Here is a 19,784-nt window from a genome sequence, read left to right as displayed (position 1 = left end):
TAGAAAAGTACTTTTGGCATGTTTGGTTGACCATGGGAAAGTGACAAATTTTCAAGATGCTTATGTTTGGTTGGCCATCCACTTTCCTAGGAAAGTTATATATAATTCCTATTATGCCCTTAATAAAAATTAGGTTTTTAATGCCTCTTTAATGCTTCTTTAATGCTGAAGGGACTTTTTGGGAAAAAGTAAAAATGGAGTGATTCCCGCCTCATGGAAAAGTAACTTTCCCATGTTTCTCATGGGAAAGACTTTCCCATGAAATGTGGGAATCACATTCCCATGGGAATACAACTTTTCCTTCTCTCTCCTTTGAAAACTCCAACCAAACAAGAGGCATCTCATTACTTTTTCGTTGACCACACTTTCCCCCCTTCTTTTTCCGCGAACCAAACGAGCCCTTAAAGTTAAGGACGCACCGAGTTCTAATTTTTTTTTTTTTTTGAAGTCAAAAAAAAAATCATGCTGACTGTGTTTTTTTGCGATAAGTATTATTAGCCGCGTTGAACTTTAGAAATTTTTTGCTCTCATCCCTGATTCGCACGTAAGACTGCAGAAGGTGAAGTCAAACGGCACGCTGGAGTAGATACGGTGGTCAAAAGGCCATATCCGCCGTCCAGTTCATCTCTCCACGAGAAAAGTTTAACTAACGTGCGACCACCAAACATCCTCCGTAGATCGTCCATAACGAACCCGGCCCCGGTGCCGAGACACCTTTGACCGCTACCTTCTCATCTTATTTCTGCGGACCACTGAAACGAAGGCCTCGAAGCCGCCTCCCCCTGAAACCTCTCCTCCAGCGACGGCGGTCGTCTTTCCAAAAAGGCGACCATGACGTCGTTCGGAGTCTCACAAAAAAATAAAAACCCGAACTCTAACCCTAGAATCTTGACCCCAACCACATTCTCTTCCTTCCAAACCCGGGCTCTCCTCTTCTCTCCGATTCGCCTTGCGTGCTATAGGGCATGGCGTCCGCCGCCGGGGAGATCGAAGTCGTCTCGGATCCCAAAACCCAGCAAAACGGGATCCCCGCCGGGGATAATCCCTCTGTGGACCTCGTCGTCGACGTCTACTCCGCCTCCGCCTACGGGGACTTGGAGAAGCTCCGTAGGTTCGTGGAGAGGAATGGGCAGTCCGTCGCCAGGCCCGACGGCAACGGCTATTACGCGCTTCAGTGGGCCGCCCTCAACAACTATGCTGATATCGCCGAGTACATAATTGAGGTAGTTTTTTCCTAGTTTCTCTTTCCGGTTCTCTCAAGGCGTCCTGGATTGCTGCTTCTGATTACAGCTTTTTGATTTCCAAAGCATGGGGGCGATGTGAATGCCACCGACCATACGCAGCAGACGGCCCTTCATTGGGCGGCGGTCCGTGGTTCAATTGCGGTGGCTGTCGTGCTGCTTCAGAATGGAGCTCGGGTTGAGGCTGCCGACTTAAATGGTTACCGGGTAATATTTTATTTCGAGACTGCTTGTCATCGCCTTCCTCTGTTGAGAGAGAAATTGTGGATGATTCACATTGGAAAAAGAAAGGGGCATGATTAAGAGTTTGGTGCGGCGAGAGATTTTTTTGCCTTAATGTTTTGATTCAAAAGAATCCTTCTTTGGCCAAAGGTCCGGCGGTGCATACCTGAAACGCACATTTGAACATTTTGTGCTTTGTAGGTTGTATGATGCAATATATGATGTCAAGCTGTTCGATATTAGTAAGAGCATCAGCAATTTTTCTGAGGAAAGAACTGAGGGTTCATTTGGTTGGGGGTAATGTGACGGGAGAAAATAAATTTTATCATGTTTGATTGGTGGAAAAATTACTTTGGAAAGTAGCATCGGAAAATATGTGTGGTTAGAGGTAATCTTATGCGAGAATGTTGCTAAATTTCTAACAATATTTTTGAATAAATAATTTAAGTAATAGCATTTTTAAATTTTCAAATATGTATATCAGTTAATAAATATTTTATGTTAATTATATATATTAGAAAATATATTTCTTATTATAAATAAATTTTAGTATATTTTGGTATATAAATAGATATGTTAATTATTAATAAATCCTATGTTACATTTATTGATAATTAATAAATATTTACGAATTATTTATTAATAATTAATATTTATTGATAGATATACTAATGTAGTAAATATATTATGTTTTATAAATATTATTAATCACAAATATATTAATACAATATATATTAATATAATATATAAAAATATAATTAATAATAATTATATAATATAAGTAATACAATATTAATATAATATAAGTGAGGGTATTTCTAATGATATTTTCAGATTTTCTCTACTCGGTAATTTGGTATAGAAAAACAAATACCACCCTTTTGGTGGTATTTATTTTACTTTTTCTCAAAAAAAATAGACATGAGACCCGCCATTTACTTTATCATCTCTCTCATCCACTTTTCGTACCAAATATGGTAATCTGACATGAAATTTATTTTTCCATACCAGATTACTCTCAACCAAACGGGCTTGAATATTTTGAAGTGTTTTCTTTTTGGGCTCGTTTGGTTCGCGGGAAAAGAAGGGGGGAAAGTGTGGTCAACGGGAAAGTAATGAGATGCCTCTTGTTTGGTTGGAGTTTTCAAAGGAGAGAGAAGGGAAAGTTATATTCCCATTGGAATGTGATTCCCACATTTCATGGGAAAGTCTTTCCCATGAGAAACATGGAAAAGTTACTTTCCCCTGAGGCGGGAATCACTCCATTTTTACTTTTTTCCAAAAAGTCCTTTCAGCATTAAAGAAGCATTAAAGAGGCATTAAAAACCTAATTTTTATTAAGGGCATAATAGGAATTATATATAACTTTCCTAGGAAAGTGGATGGCCAACCAAACATAAGCACCTTGGAAATTTGTCACTTTCCCATAGTCAACCAAACGAACCAAAAGTACTTTCCTAGGCATCCTCTTCCTAGAAATTTGTTTTCCAGGAATCATATTCCTAGGAAGAAAAATGCTTCCCGCGAACCAAACGAGCCCTTTATTGCAAAAGTATTAGCAATGCAATGAGATGCTCCTTATGTTGAGTTGTTTATATTCAGGAATTAAAATAAGTGTTAATTGAACTCAACAAATGAAATGTACCCTACTTTATCTACAGTAAAGGGCTATGGCATGAATAATGTAGATGAAACTCTTCTTTTCCTCAACAGCTCCAATATTAACCAGGCACTCTTGGTTGTTCCTTTCCTGGATATAGATTATGAAGCATGATCTCCCCATTGCCATGTAAAAGAAGGGCTATGGTATTAACATCGTATAGAAATAGCAGGAATTACTGGCCTATATCGTACATGCATTTATATGTAGACTAGCCGCTGTTGGCTCGTCTGGCTATCTTGTCCTTATGGGTATTTTTAGATCTTAAGTTGTATATTATTCACTCATTCAGTTTCACTTTGAAGAATGCCAGTGAATCACACCCTGGTGTTGATTAAGTTCATTTCAGTATTGAAAATAAGAATTATTGACGATTTAACATACCCAATTCAACTGTATTTTTTTCCTTTGCTGTTATGTTAACGAGGCTTGTTGTTTGGTCCTTAAAAAGAAGGCTTTGGTCTTTTGCCCTTTCATAGAAGGTCTGTTAGCAAGGTTTAATTTGCTTTTCTAGCCTATGCATACATTTTCAATCTATACAGCAGTAGTTGACCATTTCATTTACTTTCTTGCAGTGTGAGGCTAATGCTTGAAAGTTCAATTCATGCTGCATATCAAGGACTTCATGTATTGCCTTTAGCTGTTATGTGTTATATTATTAGATTATATTGATCATATCTTGATTTGTGGATGGATTTGCATCAGGTAGCTCATGTTGCAGCACAGTATGGACAAACGACATTCTTAAATCACATCATTGCTCACTACGGGGCAGATTTTGATGCCACAGATAATGATGGGAGAAGTCCGCTGCATTGGTATATCATTCTTTTCATCTAGTTGGTTTTCTTTGTTATTGGAGTTGCTGGTTCTGGTGTCTTAGAAAGTGTTCTAATGCTGTCTATGCATATGCGTCCCCTTTATCTTTATTTATTTATTTATTTATTCAGATTGTTACTGAATGGTTTCTAATTGTCTACTTGTTGACCTTTTATCCTGAAGTTATATGTTTTTAGATATGAACTGCCTAGAGCATCTGCCTAAGGGATGGTATTTTGCTTAGATACTATGTGGTGCCTTAACATGATGATACTATCCTTGACATGATGATACTATCATGTTTTCCAATCCACCCCCCCACAGAAATAAATTGAAAAAATAAAAAGAGAAAAAGAAAGGAGAGAAATAGCTCATGTTTTTTGGACAGCTAATTGGTCATCCTTACCTGCCAATGCTTTAGTTGCCAAAATGAATTGTAGCTGGCTCATGATCAGTGGTGAACCTAGACTTCCTTTGTATTTTGGTTTTCTTGACTCCCCTTTTTGCTGCCATTACCCTTTAGAGAATCACTAGCTTCTAAGAGCCCGTGGGTTGTCATTTCCATATGCTAATGACCTCCTTTCTGCAAAACAGTTATGACTAGTTAAGAGAAAACTTCTCTAATGCCAGTTGTATGTGCAAAGATAAAGTTGCTTATGCACACCCACACATTGTTTAGGTAACCTCATACATAAAGTTGCTCTGGAGCCATTCCACTTTTGGAAGCCCACAACATATTTCAGTTAGGGCATGCTTGGCTTTACTTGAATTAGTCCTTTAAAACCAAAAAAAATAAAAAGTCAAATTAACAGCCATTTGATTGCTTAGCAAGTTAAAAGATATCATTTTAGATGATATTTGAAATCTCATGATTAATGCAAGTTTAACTTATTATGGGGCTGCCTAGTTCTTTTGATATCTTTGCTTTAAATATTTTTGTTTTAATGCTCTAATTTAACCTTTTACCTTAACATAAATGTTGTGCAAGCATATAACATCTTGGATGTCTCATTTTGGTCAAAGATTGGCTCTTTTTTATTTTTCCATTGTATCGATATTAGTTACTGCTTTTGTTACATATAGAAGTTTCAATTATTAATTACTGTTTAGAACTAGAAGAAAAGTGAGATCCATTGTCGTGTTTGATAATCAAAGGTGGATGGTTGAGGCTGGTAAATGCTGTACTGTACAAAGGCTCAAACTGTTGTATGAATTTAGTTGAACTTGTTTAGTGGTGGAAGATATTTATAAGAAGGTAACCCCGGGTAGTAAGAAGAGTGGTTGGTTATGGTTTTAATGCCCTGACCTGCATATACTTGATGTTCATAAAAAAAAACACAATGGAATAAGCTTACCATTGTGCCAAGGCCAGCCTATTGTACTTGATTGTACATGATGTTCATGTTGATGTTAATTGGGGTATTAGGCTCTCTAATATTATCGAATATATCATGGCTGATATTATAGGAACCAAGATTTCTGAGTTCTTGGTTATTATTGGTAAACATGGATTTACTTTCATATTTAATTGCTGATTTGAATAATTAATAATTAAAATATTATTTTAAAATCATAAAAAGCAAATTAGGAAATCTTAGCCGATATTCTGATATCACGTTAGCCAATAACAATTGTATCTATTTATATTGGCCAATATAATTATGGTGGAGATATAAGTTATACCGTATTAGTAGCTTCCCAATACTGATACAAACCGATATATTGACCGAGATATCGGTGGAGATATAGACCATTATATACATCACTTCTTTACTTTTCTAATTGCTGTTATTGTGAATTCATTTGACATTGTTTCTTAATTTCTATCACAATTCCAATTTACAACATCCGATCTCATCTCTTGTAAAGTCGACAAGAGGGTCTGAGCACCTTGGAATTTTGTCTTGTAATTCAGTGAAAGTGTGTTTTCCTTTGGAATCAGTTTATCACTCTGCAGAATTTTCGTGCAATCACATTTTTCTCCTTTTTGTTGGATTACCTATATGAGTGTTTTAGAATTGCTATGTATCTGCAATAGATGCCAAATCAATAAGGGAAAAACCACTTATTTTTTTTAAGTTATGGGTTTGCTACATTTATCAGCCAATCATCTTAAACATCTCATGCCATTGTCCAGGGCTGTGTACAAGGGAGATGCAGATACTGTAAGGCTGCTTTTGTTCAGGGACGCATACCAAGGGAGGCAAGATAAAGAAGGTATCCCTAATTGACACTTTCATGCAGTTTCCTCTCCTTATTAAGCATTATTCCTTTTTGTGTTTATTTACAGATAGTAATTTAGAGTAAATGCAACAATTTCTTTGTGGCCTTCCTATTATATAGTAGTTAAGCCCTCCTTCCCTCCCTCTCTCTCAGATATTGTGAGATAACCCTATAATTATGCATAGTGAAAAATTAGTTAAACGCTAGTCAGGTGGGGTGACTCTGAATCTATGGGTTTATATGGGAAAAAGTGGCATGGTATTGTGAATCTATGGCTTGATATAAGCAAATGCAGTTTTTTTTCTTATTTTTTAATAAGTTCAAAATGGAAAGTATGCATCTCACTCTATATCTGTACCAGGTGTGTAAGCCACTTTTATCCTATAGGCATCTCATAGATGGAAGTAGTCTTATCTCAAATGCCTAGCTTAGCAGAGCGACGATCATTTGTCCTTGAATTTTATGTATGATTAGATTCTAGAGTAATAAGTACTGTGAGTATGTGTTAGATTTAGTCTATGGAGCCACATACATGCTTGCGTATGTGAATGCGGTCCCCTAACTGCACCACACTCACCATTTGAGGTTAAGATTTGTGGTCCTGTTGCAAATAGGCTGAAGAGTTGGTCAGCATAGCACCAGTTGACTGCATATATGGCCTACCTAGCATTGTACAGCCACCTGTGTGACCCACCCAGACGTGCTGGCTCAAGCTAATGTTTAGGGTGGAAGTGGGGTTCAGGCTGGCTTACTACAGGTAAATATAACTTTGCTATTAGATATTAAGTACTTAATAGGAACTAAATATTAGTTGCTGTTATTAATATTGCTGTTGTTATATAAAAAAGCACTACTGTTACTATTATTATTTTTATTATATTTCATTCATTTTTAAGTATTTTAAGAAGTACTAATTGCAGAATTCACCTGTATATTAGCTCGCATACCACAAAAGCGCTATAGAGACCCTTGACCACCCACATACTGCAACGGCATTTTAAAACTCTAATTGTGATTCTGCCATGTTTGCTGCCTGAGGTTGGCTAACCTCCTCATAGGTGGCAATCCTAATACTTAAAAGAAAAAAGCACACATTATAAACCATTTATCTTTTAAAAAACAGTGTTAGGTATTGGTTGCTAAATATTATTGACATATGTCATTTGTAATTGCATCATATGACATATTTGGAAACTAATTTAGTGGATCTCAAAATGCTGAAAACAGAAGTTACTCATCAATTTAGATACTAATAATATTTTAAATGTTACGGTGTTAGGCTGCACAGCTTTGCACTGGGCTGCAGAGCGAGGCAACACAGAGGTGTGCACTTTGCTTGTACATGCAGGCACTAAAGCAGAGTTGATGGTGAAGGATAATAAAGGGTTTACTCCTGCTCGGCTTGCATCTGATAAAGGTCATCGACATGTCGCCCGCATTCTTGTATGTACTGATGAGAGGTTATCATATTCTTTATCTTTTATACATACATAATGTTCACCATTTTAGATTTGAACTAATAGTTATGGGTTCCCTTGAAAGATATTTATACTTAAATTCTGTTGGAGATTCGTCTGGGGTTGCTTACATACTGTTCTCAAATACATCTATGATGGCTACATTACTTAAATCTGAACTTCAGATTAAATTCATTGTTGTGATTATGGAGAAATCAGTTTGCTTTATGAACCTGAAGAATGTTGTACCTTCTCAAGATGAACCTTGATATGTTGATGATTTCTTATGAACTGTGAAGATTTGTAATATGCTGCTTTTGGAAAAAAAAAATTAGGTGCTACTGAATATGACCTGAATGTGCTGAAGCCTTTCTGAACTTTACTAGTATTAATTACTGTGCTGTATTCAGTCCAATGCAACAAGCGCAAATGGAAATTCCTGCAATGATAAAGTTTGTTCTGGAAGGATTAACAAGATTGGATATGCGCCGATTTTGCTGTTTGTGATTATTATCCTATTGACTCTTTTCATAAACTCCATCCTTATTGGTGAGTAATGCTGTTATCTTGATTTACTGATTGATGAGTAATGAAAGTTGATGATTGCAAAATTTAGTCTCTAATTCTACTTCCCTCTTTCTAGCACCTAATTTTACAAAGGTTACTGCTGTTGTTGGCCTTTGGGTATGGACTGGTCTTTCACTTGCAGCTGGTTCACTATTAATGTTCTACAGATGTAGCAGGTAACTCTTTAGGTTGGTTAGGCATAACTTCAATTGTTTACTAGATGGCCTTATCGTTACAAACTGATGAATATGCTAATCCTGGGATGTTTTTCTTGTAGTTTTGCAAGTACTTGTAAAGTTCGAAATTATTTTATATCTGGACAACATTCATGATGCCATTGTTAGTCAGACCTTTTAGAGGTTTTTGGGTCCATGAAAACTATTCGACAATGTAACATTATTTCACTCATTTGGTGATAAAAAAGACCCAGAAGAAATTCATTACCTTATTTTTCTTGTTATGATGGCATCATCATCTCCTAGGTTCCCAAACACTTCTGGCAAAAGCAAAAGTGCCCTTTTGATGCTACTTCGAGCGAGATGTTTACACCTCTTAAATTGTATTTGCAAGTTGGCCATTTGACATTATTAAAGTTGTATTTAGCATGTTTGATATCTGTGGCAAGTGAAACAGTTGCTATCTCCATGAAGTGGGTAGGCAGCTGTAATCATATGTAATAAAGTCATGTCCTTGATAAGTGTTTATATTGTATAATATGTTTAAATAGTCAGTCTAAATGCTTGATGCAAAACAAGTTAGCTTGCTTGCTCAAATTCAAAATGGATTGCACCAAGCATCTAAAGTTCTAAACTCTGCGTGTACACATTGCACTTGTACAGCTGGGGTGGCAGCATATAGCCCACTTTTTGAGATTTTTTTAAGGCTTGCTTAGGTCCAAATCATACGCCCCAAGAAGGATAAAATTAAAAATATAAAATTAAAGTCGTATCTTCTTCTCTAGTGGCAGTCATATAAAGCACCAGCGATCTTCCATCCTCAGATAGGGAAAGTCAAAAACAGTCACGAGAAGAGAGAGGGAGAGAGAGAGAGAGTATTTTTTCATTTAAGATAAGTGTAGATAACTGTCTTAGCTTGTAACAGAATATTCAATAGTTTTTTGTACTCACTTTCTCAAAAATGTCTGAAATTTATATAGATAAAACTCAGATGAACATTTCCAGTACATACAGCATTAACTGATAAACGTCAAGCAAAAATAGTGAATGTCTTTTGCTTGTTATCAATCATCTAGCAATATTTAGTATTTCACTGAATTCCTCTGTTGTTCTGAATCTTTTCATTCAGGCCTTGGAACTGACATTGGTGGTTATATAGTTTACATGTGATAAGCCTTTTTGTTTCTCTGAAAAATATTCTTAATAGAAAAATATCTATAAGTATGCTTCCTTTTTTCCTCATTTATCACCTTGGTCCTTTGGATGATCTGCAATAGAATACATGTCTGGATATGATACTATGTTATACTTCCCATGTTATTACCCAATTTAATACATTCTCTGAGCTCATTAAGTGGTTGTATTGCAGCAAGGATCCTGGCTATATCCAACCAAATATTAGACGGTCAGCAAAGAATGCAGGTGCAGGAGTATGTATTGTCTATCTCAGTTGCATGTATTGCATATTGTTGATAACTATAACACACATTGGTAATAAAAGATTTAGCTAAAAACACACTGAATATGGAAAAAAGGGTTTGCCTGGGATAGAGACCAAATTGAAGTAGGATCCATAACCCAGTTATAGTTATCTGGGATGGAGCTAGTTCTATATGTTTAAATTTAGCAGGCAACATGAAATGCTAAGGTGATTAAAAAGGCTAAGTAAAATCATCTTTATTATAGTTCATTTTTAGGAATAATTTCCAATGGGCTTTTTCTGATATTTTGTTTGGCATGAATTTCCATACCTTCTTTCATTATCTTAAATGATGAGTTGTTGAATGATAATCACAAAAGAAAGTACCAGTGACTTATTGAGTTGTTACCTCATGTAAGTCATTAGTTGCTAAATTGATTTGTATTATATGTCAGCTTCACATATGTGTTGGTTCGAATCATTATGCACATCTAGACAAGTTTTCCTTAGTGTTTTCCTACTTTTGCCAGGGAAATCCTTTATACCAATTGAAATACTTAATAGATGATTCGGTGTTGAAAGGGGAATACTTTTGTTAAGGACCATTATTAGTAATATCGATATTAATATTTTTCAAAATTTTCTCAGGGTTAATAAAGAGGAAACAGAGGATTCGGCGAAATCAGGAGACCTGAATCAAATTCACTTTGTTTATGTTTAAATTATAAATAAGAAGGAAAAGTGAAGGAGGAATAATAACGGGCTAATAGACCATCAGACGATAAAGTTGATGGCATTTGAGACAATCTGATACATGCTTATATTTAGGAAGTTTTTCTAGTTAGTAAGCAAAGTGGACTGAAAACTGATCGGATACGGATTGGATATTGGTGATGTCCATATGTATATCTATATTTGTTCAATAGTCAGTATTAACAGATACTAAAGTTTGTATCCATATTTGTTCTAAACATATATACATATGAATCAAAAATTAACGGTACCCTGATTTGTTCTAAATGAGTATATATATATATATAAATCAGATGTTATTCTGAATGTAAATCAGATTTATGAGCAAAATTTGATAAGGACCAAGGTTTGGATACTCTTAGGAAGGCGTAGCATCTCAACATCTCCAGCATTGAGGCAGGATTATTCTTGGTGTTGTGATGGGACGAGTCAGGAAGTAGACTCAAATGGGATGAGACATCAACCAGCTTGAGTGCCATTATGTGGAGTGCTGCATTCCATGGAAAAGCTGGGATAGCCCTGTCCTATGATATTTAAAACTTTGATAAGAATTTTTTTTTTTTGAGGAAAGGGCAAAGGATTTACTAAATTATATAATTTACACATATTGATGGTTTTTAAGTGGTAGGAGAATGACATACATCTTACATAGCAAATTTATTTAATTAATAAAAACTGTATGATATCATATCAATTTCAAGCAAGCTTCTAGGATTAATTCAATAAAGGATTTTTTTGTAAAAAAAAAATTAAGATAATGCCAAGTATCTGGACATCTGAATATAAAAATAAGAACCCTTAGTATCCAGATATCCAAATCTGGATCCAATTTTGAAAAAGACCTTATTTTCTAGATATCTGAATCCAAGAAAATCTGACTATTTGGATATCTAAATCGAAATCCACTGTATCCAGATTGGAAAAAAGCCTATTTTTGTATCCGAATCCGTATCTGGATCTGTTTGAATTATGACTTTCAATCCAAATCTGATTTGATATGGATCTGAAAAAAGTAGGACTTTATTCAACCCACTTTCAGATGTACAAGCAAATGAATGAAACCCGAACCGTAAATGTCTGACTGTGATATCAGGTTACAAATGATAGGTAGATGATGGGGCAGATGTCTTGAGTTTTTTCTTTTTCAAAGAACTTAGGTCCGAAAACATAGTTTTGATTTCGGCTTTTGTTGGATCAAATGTGTTTTGATTTTGAGAATCGGCTCTATTTTTGGTAGTTTTAATCTAAAAAGTGTTTCAAAAATTTACAAGAAAACAATAAAAAACAAAACAAGTCAAGCAAATTATTTAGGAACTATCGTAGGCCTAGCATGGATCAGGGATGAGCCCTTTTTGTCCCATTTAATTGGGGTTTACAGCCAAACTTGCATTTGAACCAGTAAGGTTTGCTATACCCAGCAATCCAGTCAAAGTTGGGCTTAGGGGTAAAACTGCAGGCCAAGAGTAGGCTGATAAGGTCTATACCTAGGTGGGTTAGGTCCATTTTATTTTTCCTTAATCCAAAAATAACCCACTTAAAATTTAAACAGTGTAATGATAGTATTTATTATTATTTTATGATAGTATAATATTCTCAAAGCATATTATATTATGTTATTACGTTCTAATATAATATTACAACAAAATAATATTATATTATGCATTACAGCTCAATGTAATATCATATTATAGTATAATATTGATAATTTATTCTTACTATTTATTAGAAATTGACTCGAGAAAATTAAATTACAAGGCAAATTTGTCCATTCCATCAAAAAATTATCACTCTCTTTTCTTATCCTTTGGGCATCACCTGAATAGCAGTACGTAGGATATAGCATTTCTCCTGAGTAGAAGTTATGCCTTATCCTGCCTTCACATATGCTCACCTGGTTTGACACCTTGTCCCCACCATAGTCCATCCCTTTCCAAACTAGGCCTTACAATCTATTGTGCTGCTTCAGACCTTTAGGTTTACTGCTCCATGGCTTCATGCATAAATAGTCCACACTTTATGATTTCTTTTTAAGAAATGATTGAATCAACATGTTATTTGAGAATGCAACATGTAATTTGATAATTATATTTCATTTGATGACTAAAGACAATCTAATACATGACAATCTATATCCTTGACAATCATGCACTATGATGGATAAACTAATGGAAAATACATTCTATAGATTCCACTTTTTATATAACATCATACTACTTCAAAATTTTTTCGAAACTTATAGGTTCTGACTTTGGTCTTGATGAAATGCTTCTTGGAATTAAAAAAAAAACAGGAAACAATAATAAGCACCAATTGCTCATAATTGGTCCCTCCCCTAAGTCTTCACTAAAGTTCCAGAACCAACCACGGCTTTGCATTAGCTCGGTCCAAAATTTGAAAAGTTTTGGCTTGGTATTGGAGTTTCAATCGAAACTTAAAAATAAGGCTTTGGTCCTGCCGACAGGACGATGCTATCCATACCATACAATTCCAACAGGACGTCGGGTCCTAGAACATGGTTCTCTTTTGAACCAGAACTTCGTGACTGTCCTGACTGTCTTGGTTGCGTCCAGACACCTGGGATGCACCCAGATGGTTGTAATGGACCATGACACATTTTTTTTCTTTTTCTTTTTTTTATTGTTGTTGTTGGCTGTTTTAGGATGTCCCAACTCCTGACCATCCTGTATCCTGGTACTGTACTGTTCCAGGAGAAAATCAAAATGGGGCCTGATATGAAGATTTAAACCTTTGCTTAAAAGCATGTGTAGAATTGCTTATATACCATTCATTTAATTAACTTCATCCTTCTTTATTCTGCTTTCAGCTTATTTTCTGCAAATTGTATCTGAATTAATTCTTATACACCTTCTGCTGAATTAACCTTTGTTGCGGTCATCCCATTGTTTGCCGCTTGTATCTGACAGGATCCTCTGTTGGAAATTGATCTCAACAATTCTTCAACTTGGACAGGCAGTTGGTCCCAACTCTGCCCTACGTGTAAGGTATGCACAGCATTTTATGAGAGAGAGAGAGAGAGAGAGAGAGAGAGAGAGAGAGAGATGGGTAGGTGGTTTCGCAATCGTAAAGTGACCTTGTTTGAACTCTTTTCTGTTTTTTGTCAGTAACTAGAAAACCCACTCTCAACTCCATATAGTGGTGGTCCATTGAGCATTGATAATTCTTTTGTTTCTGGGTCCTTGTTTAGGTGAGATACCTATCTTGAAGAATATTTACTGTAATCTTGCATTTCTCATCAGATAATCCGGCCTGTGCGCTCCAAACACTGTCTTTCTTGTAAACATTGTGTGGAGCAGTTTGATCATCATTGTCCTTGGATATCTAACTGTGTTGGAAAGGTGAGTAGTAGTTTGGCATGAGTTGGGTATGATGGAACAAATAATATGTTGAATTATATGAAATTTGTAAGATTGTAGCTGTGGTTTGGAAGAAATGGGGTAATTCAGCATGTTAATACAATCTGTGTTTCTTCAAAACTAGATGTATTTACATGATTACTTGTGTAGTTGAATAGTGTACTAAAACTTTTCATAGTGATTAGGCTTTTGTTACTTGGTTCTTTTGCAGAAAAATAAATGGGATTTTTTTGTTTTTCTTTGTATGGGAACATTGACAACATTTCTTGGTGCTGTCATTGCATTTCATAGTGAGTATTCTAAACCTGGATAACCATACTGGTCTTTTTCTTAATTTGCTTTGGCATATTTAGATATCTTTAAATTTTATGCTACGTAACAGGAATGTGGACAGGGTCACCCAAAATTCCTTCTTCTGAGACATGGATTCATCATATGGTGATGGAACATCCTGGTGCTGTTACATTTTTTGTCTTGGATGTTATCTTGTTATCTGGAGTTTTTGCTTTGACGGTGGAACAAGCATCACAGGTAATGGTTTGTTGGCACTTAATTCTTCTATTAATGTTGATGCAAGCTACATCTAGGATCATCAGTACATAGTGTTGTTAAGGAATGGAGAAATGCTTCTTGCAGTGTGAGCCTGTCCCAGGGATGGGCCTCTGATACGTGTGAACAGATGCTAGATGTTTATGAAAATAATATAAACCTAGAATTCTACTTGTAGTCACTGGGAAGATGATGTGCTCTAACAAACCGAACTTCTTAGACTAAAGTGGCTTCAACAACGTGATCAGAGATTAAAACTGATTATTAAATATGTATAAAAGTGTGCAGGCACTTAAATACAACTTGTCTGGTTCATTCTTTTTTCTGTTTGTTTAATCAATATATGTGCATGCAACTTTCTTTCTTTCTTTCTTTCGTTCTGTCTTGCTTTCTTTCTTGCTCTCTTGCTTGCTTGCTAGCTTGCTTGGATACATTTAAGTTTTTAGAAGGAATTAAAGAAAGAATCATTCCAGAAAGGATCTAATTATCTGAGTGAAACATAATGTAAACTAATTAATTAATACCTTGTCTTAAAATGCCCTCCCGAAAAGGGAGTGCCAAAAATTTGATATCTAAATGAATCCAATTTAACAAGGGTTTTTTGTCTACTGGCTCAAATAATGGCATAATTTGATTTGCCTTATGCAATGTATCCATCATATGACATGAATCATGCTCTTCTAGACGTCTAAATCATGGAAGTCTCCTATTCATGTGACGCCATCATGCCTATAGGCACGAGTACCACCAAGATGGCAGATCCTTTGGGATCCAGCAACTCTGCAGACCATCAGTTAACATGCAAAATAAAATTGACCATGAAATGGATATTTCCTGACTTTGGGGTTTATCACAGTTGTTTTTGGTCAAATGACTGGTTCACCTGAAAAATGTTGAGTTGACTATTTTTCAATCATCATCATAATCCAATGCCTTTTCCCGTTGGTAGGAGCTTGGCCATGGAGAATAGTTGTAGGTCAAAATGGTTTGATGAAAGGATTAAGTTGTTGTTTTTTTATGACTAGCTGAGCTGGTATCAGCTCTTTTAGAATTGGTGCCAAATTCCAATCCATGACAACTATAGGCAAGTGACAGGTCTGCTAAGGCCACTTTGATGTGAATGAAGAAGTTCCTTGTTGCAGGGGAAGCACCTTGTTGCATATCAGTCTCGTATGAGTAAATAGAACTCTTCCAAATTCCCTCGGATAGACACAGCTTTTTATTATTAGGGAATTGAGTTCATCTATAAGGCACAACTAAAAGCCGAAAAGTTAGTTGGAAACAGAGTCTGAACCGAAAATGATGTCAGTGCTCATAGAGAAGGGGTTGGGGAAGGGAGGGGGTGGGTGGTGGGGGCAGCAAAGATTGGAAAAAGGAAAAGGGAGGTAGCGGAAAAGAGTGGAGTTAGCCTTTTTATGATCTTATAGATTCATAAAGAAGATGGTTGTCGTGGTAGATGTAGCCAAGATAATGAATTAATCAAGATCTCATGGTGGTTTCATGCATTGAGACTCCACATAAAAGCTACAATGGCAGAAGGGACAATCCGTCTTGGTCTTCGTCATATTGTTGTAGGAGAGGATCATAGAAGAATCAAGGAATGAAGAAGAGGGTGCTTGAAGAATCAAGGGAGAGAGAGAGGGGGTGATAGAAAATAGAGGAGAGAGGTCAAAGCGGAGAGGGATGATAAAAGGTGAGAGAGGAGATCAAAAGTAGAGGGTTTCAGGATGGAAAACTGTCATTTTGTGCAATGATCAGGGAAAGCTCATTAAATGTGAGTACTTACTGCCTGACACTATTGGCAGTTTATGGAGGACCAAGCAATTTGTGAGGATGGTGGTGAGAGATTAAATGCAGGAAATATACTGCATTTCCAACATGAATTATAGATGTAAAAAGAAACTTTTCAGAATATTTGCTTTTATAATTGAGGTAATATCATAGCCACACTGGATATGGAAATGGGTGAGTTAAATGCAATCACACTAAATCTTATTAATTAAAAAGAAATCTTAGGATAAGGAACTACATTTTATATTAATTAAAAAAATGTTAGGAATTCGGGAAAATGAAATCTTTTTAAGCAACTAAATTAAAAAGAAGTGCAACTGCATTTCTTAATCATGTATATGCTTTATCATAATCTCATAAACATAAAAAGAAACTGCACTAAGTCATATTGATCTTAAAGAAGGGCCAAAAGCAGACACTAAGAGTGCCACAAGAGATGAGGATTGTTAAGAAGAGCATGCTAAACTGTACATTGATCTGTAGAGACATCTGTAAAGAAGCAATGATGATTATTAAAAACTATGACTTGATAAATAATTTACAACTGAGATGGAATTGATTCAATGGTCAACCTGAAAGCATTAACTGCTTTGTATTTGTCATCAATCAGCTAAATGCTAAAATATAAGAGAGGTTTCATGGATGTAGATGATAATTTTTGATTAATAATATGGTTGAAAACTAAGTTTGAATAATGGAAGAACACTTTAGAGGTTTGGAGTTTAAAATGCAGCAATAGAGGAAAAGGATGCATGTATTGCTATTTTGGTGGAAATGGTAATGAGGTACCAGTTAAAAAATTGATAACCAAGTAATATACCTATGCAATCATTTTTACAATATTGAAAAAGAGGCTTCTGAAGTGGTGAGGCATTTTTTTGATATATGACTATTGTATCTGTCCAAAAGTGAAGGAAAACATACAAGATAGTAGTAAGGCTATGGTTAACTGCATATGCACAATAAAGTATTTTGTATATTAAAATGTCGAGCAAGATAATGTTCGTTGACATGAGAATGTTGAAATGAATGGGTAACAAATCCACGGAGAATATAGCCAGATATGATTTGTGAATTGAAGCGAAAGTTGAGGAAAAGCTGTGGAAGACTGGTTAAGATGGTATAGGCAGATAGAATGTAGATATAGAACGAACCGAGATTTGTTTCACGTAAGCAATGCCATCTCTTGGTCCACTTTTGGTAGTGTGTCTTGAAAGCTTGCTTTCTTCAGCAAGGTGTGCGACGTTGCAGAATGAGGTATCTCCCTTGTTCTCATTTCTTAAGTCGGCCAATGAACTGGCAGACTCCCTTGCTCCTGAGGGTTTTTGGAGTCAAAATTTTGTGAGAAATACTACCCAACTCTTCCTATAGGTTCTCGCAGACCCTTTCGTTGCTTCTTGTAAATTATAATCCTTGTAAATTGTCTTTTTTTTTTTTGATCAGCAACACCGGCCGCCAAAAATATTAAAAATTAATTGCAGGCTCGTATTAGTGTGGAAGGATGCATATTTCAATGAAATCAGCACCGATGGAGGACATGTTTCTTATTGTAATAGATGACGATGGATTTATACAGATAAGCTCAAAAATTGAATGGATGCTGGTTTATTAAGGTCGTGGTATCAGCTGTTTGAAGCAAGTCTGAAAATAAACAAGTTTGCCCACCTTGAACTTGCAATATTTCTGCTAAAAAGACTATGGAAACTCACTGTCTTATATATCTTGTTATGCAACTTCTATCATCTGATGGCAACAATATGGACAATAAGGACAATTTGTTATGACTAATTGGTTGGTAAGGATTCATTGTGAGTGATTGGAAAAGTTTTATTGTCATATCCCATGACTTAATATGAAACTGGACAGGAATGCATAACAATTTTGATTTCTTTTGAAACTGCCTGTCATGAAATTTTTGACCATGCGATTCTAAGCACTAGGAAATATTGAGCCAGGAATAGCTATCTCTGCAGCAGGGGATAAATATGGTATTGTGATTCGAGGCCCCTGTTCTTTCTTGTAGAGATGCAGATTGAATGGAGATCTGTTATAGCTTCTTGACTTGCAAAATATTTTAAGGTTGAAAGGGCTCTCACTTATGATTGTTGAACCCTTTCCTTGCTAGGGATGGTCCTTACCAACTCTCTCCATGTTTCAAGACATACATAATGTAACATAATGGGCACTGTTGCAATGAAAACATGCGGAATGCGATTAGAACTTTCCGAGCAGTGGATTGTGCACTTTGGAGCATTGTTGCATGCATTGTCTTGCAGATAATCACATCCAATTTTACAGTGACTTACAGTCAGGTGTTCATTTGTATGCAGATAGCGCGTAACATCACCACCAACGAGTTGGCAAATGCTTCTCGTTACTCATATCTTCGAGGACCAGGTGGACGAATCTGGAATCCCTATAACCATGGTTGCAGAAAGAACTGTACAGATTTCTTGATTCATGGGTACAACAATGATGATAAAATTGCTTGGCCATCGCTTGAACAAGCTGCAAACTGAGTCTGAGTAACCAAATCCCACCCCCCCCCCCCCCCCCCCCTTTCTTTTTTTTGTTCTTTGAGGGAAGAGCAATCAAATCCTTGTTATTGAAAATGGAGCAGATTTAAGTTTCAGGTTGTACAGGGATTTCAGTGAATTGATTTACGGCTGGCATTGCTTGAGGTCAAAACTAATGGACTATTAGATTTTCTGGACAAGCTACGATGAGCCTCCTACTCTGGGACTTCCCATGGGTCAGAATAATACTCAATACGTGCATGTTCAATTTCCTAGACGAACTAGGAAATTGGCCCCCACACGCTTATCTGAGGATTTTATCTGTGGATACCAAGCCTTGCTCATGTCTACAAGATGGCATCTGTACTATAATGTTTAATTGTAATGGAAAACGAAATTGAAAGTTTGATATCATCTACTAAATCTGCTTCCTTTTCGATTTCATGTTCCCTGTTCTCCAGCATCTAGCACAAGTTTTTGTTTGAAGAAATTTATGAGGGAGCTGTCAATATCCATGCTTGAAACTGAAACCCCTCCAGCATAAGCACCAAGGAATGGTTGGTAGAATATGGTTGCCCAGATTGATAGTATTCATTTTAAGGCATCGTACAGTCCAATTCTGATAAACTTTGACATGGAAACTAACCTCCAAGATGCCATCTAACGTCTATAGGTGCCATCTATCTTCATCTTTGGTTTTGCTGGACTTGAATTACTTAATTGCAGTAGGGTTTTACTGTAAACGGCCTAAACAGATGTATGGTTGTATTACTTTGGTAGTTTTGTTCAATTCAAAACTTGCTTGCCACTAGAGTGACTGGATCGTTTTATGTTTTATGACATTTAATCGACCCTATGGTCAGGTTCCTAGCACACACACACACACACAAAAAAAAAAAAAAAAAAAGAAATCAGTAAGATTTTCCAATTTTCCTACAAACAAGATGACTAGCTGGATATGCTAAGGGCACATCTGAAATTTGATAAAAGCTCTTCTTTTTCCTTCCCGTCGGGCA

At 36.0% G+C, this 19,784-nt stretch overlaps 1 protein-coding gene across 2 annotated transcripts; it reads left to right on the top strand.

Annotated features, from left to right (window-relative positions):
• The first annotated feature begins 759 nt into the window (after positions 1 to 759).
• Positions 760 to 19,258, top strand: LOC103704250 (putative protein S-acyltransferase 23). Of its 2 annotated transcripts, none has more exons than XM_039134138.3 (13): positions 760 to 1,223; positions 1,308 to 1,448; positions 3,829 to 3,941; positions 6,080 to 6,159; positions 7,445 to 7,608; positions 8,033 to 8,171; positions 8,266 to 8,365; positions 9,735 to 9,795; positions 13,463 to 13,540; positions 13,796 to 13,894; positions 14,124 to 14,202; positions 14,295 to 14,443; positions 18,583 to 19,258. In XM_039134138.3, exons 1-13 carry the CDS (start codon positions 966 to 968, stop codon positions 18,769 to 18,771), a joined length of 1,650 nt encoding a protein of 549 aa, XP_038990066.2. In that variant the 5' UTR covers positions 760 to 965; the 3' UTR covers positions 18,772 to 19,258. The 2 variants fall into 2 exon arrangements, with proteins under 2 accessions (XP_038990066.2, XP_088567489.1); XM_088711363.1 differs by lacking the exon at positions 18,583 to 19,258 and adding an exon at positions 17,696 to 18,070.
• Positions 19,259 to 19,784: the final 526 nt, after the last annotated feature.

The sequence above is a fragment of the Phoenix dactylifera genome, chromosome 15, assembly GCF_051530095.1.
Source record: "Phoenix dactylifera cultivar Ajwa chromosome 15, Ajwa_hap1_PhDact_Kaust_v1.1, whole genome shotgun sequence".
In the NCBI taxonomy this organism is placed as follows: Eukaryota; Viridiplantae; Streptophyta; class Magnoliopsida; order Arecales; family Arecaceae; genus Phoenix; species Phoenix dactylifera.
The sequence above is the reverse complement of the archived record's forward strand: the minus strand, read 5'-3'. Positions and strand labels throughout refer to the sequence as shown.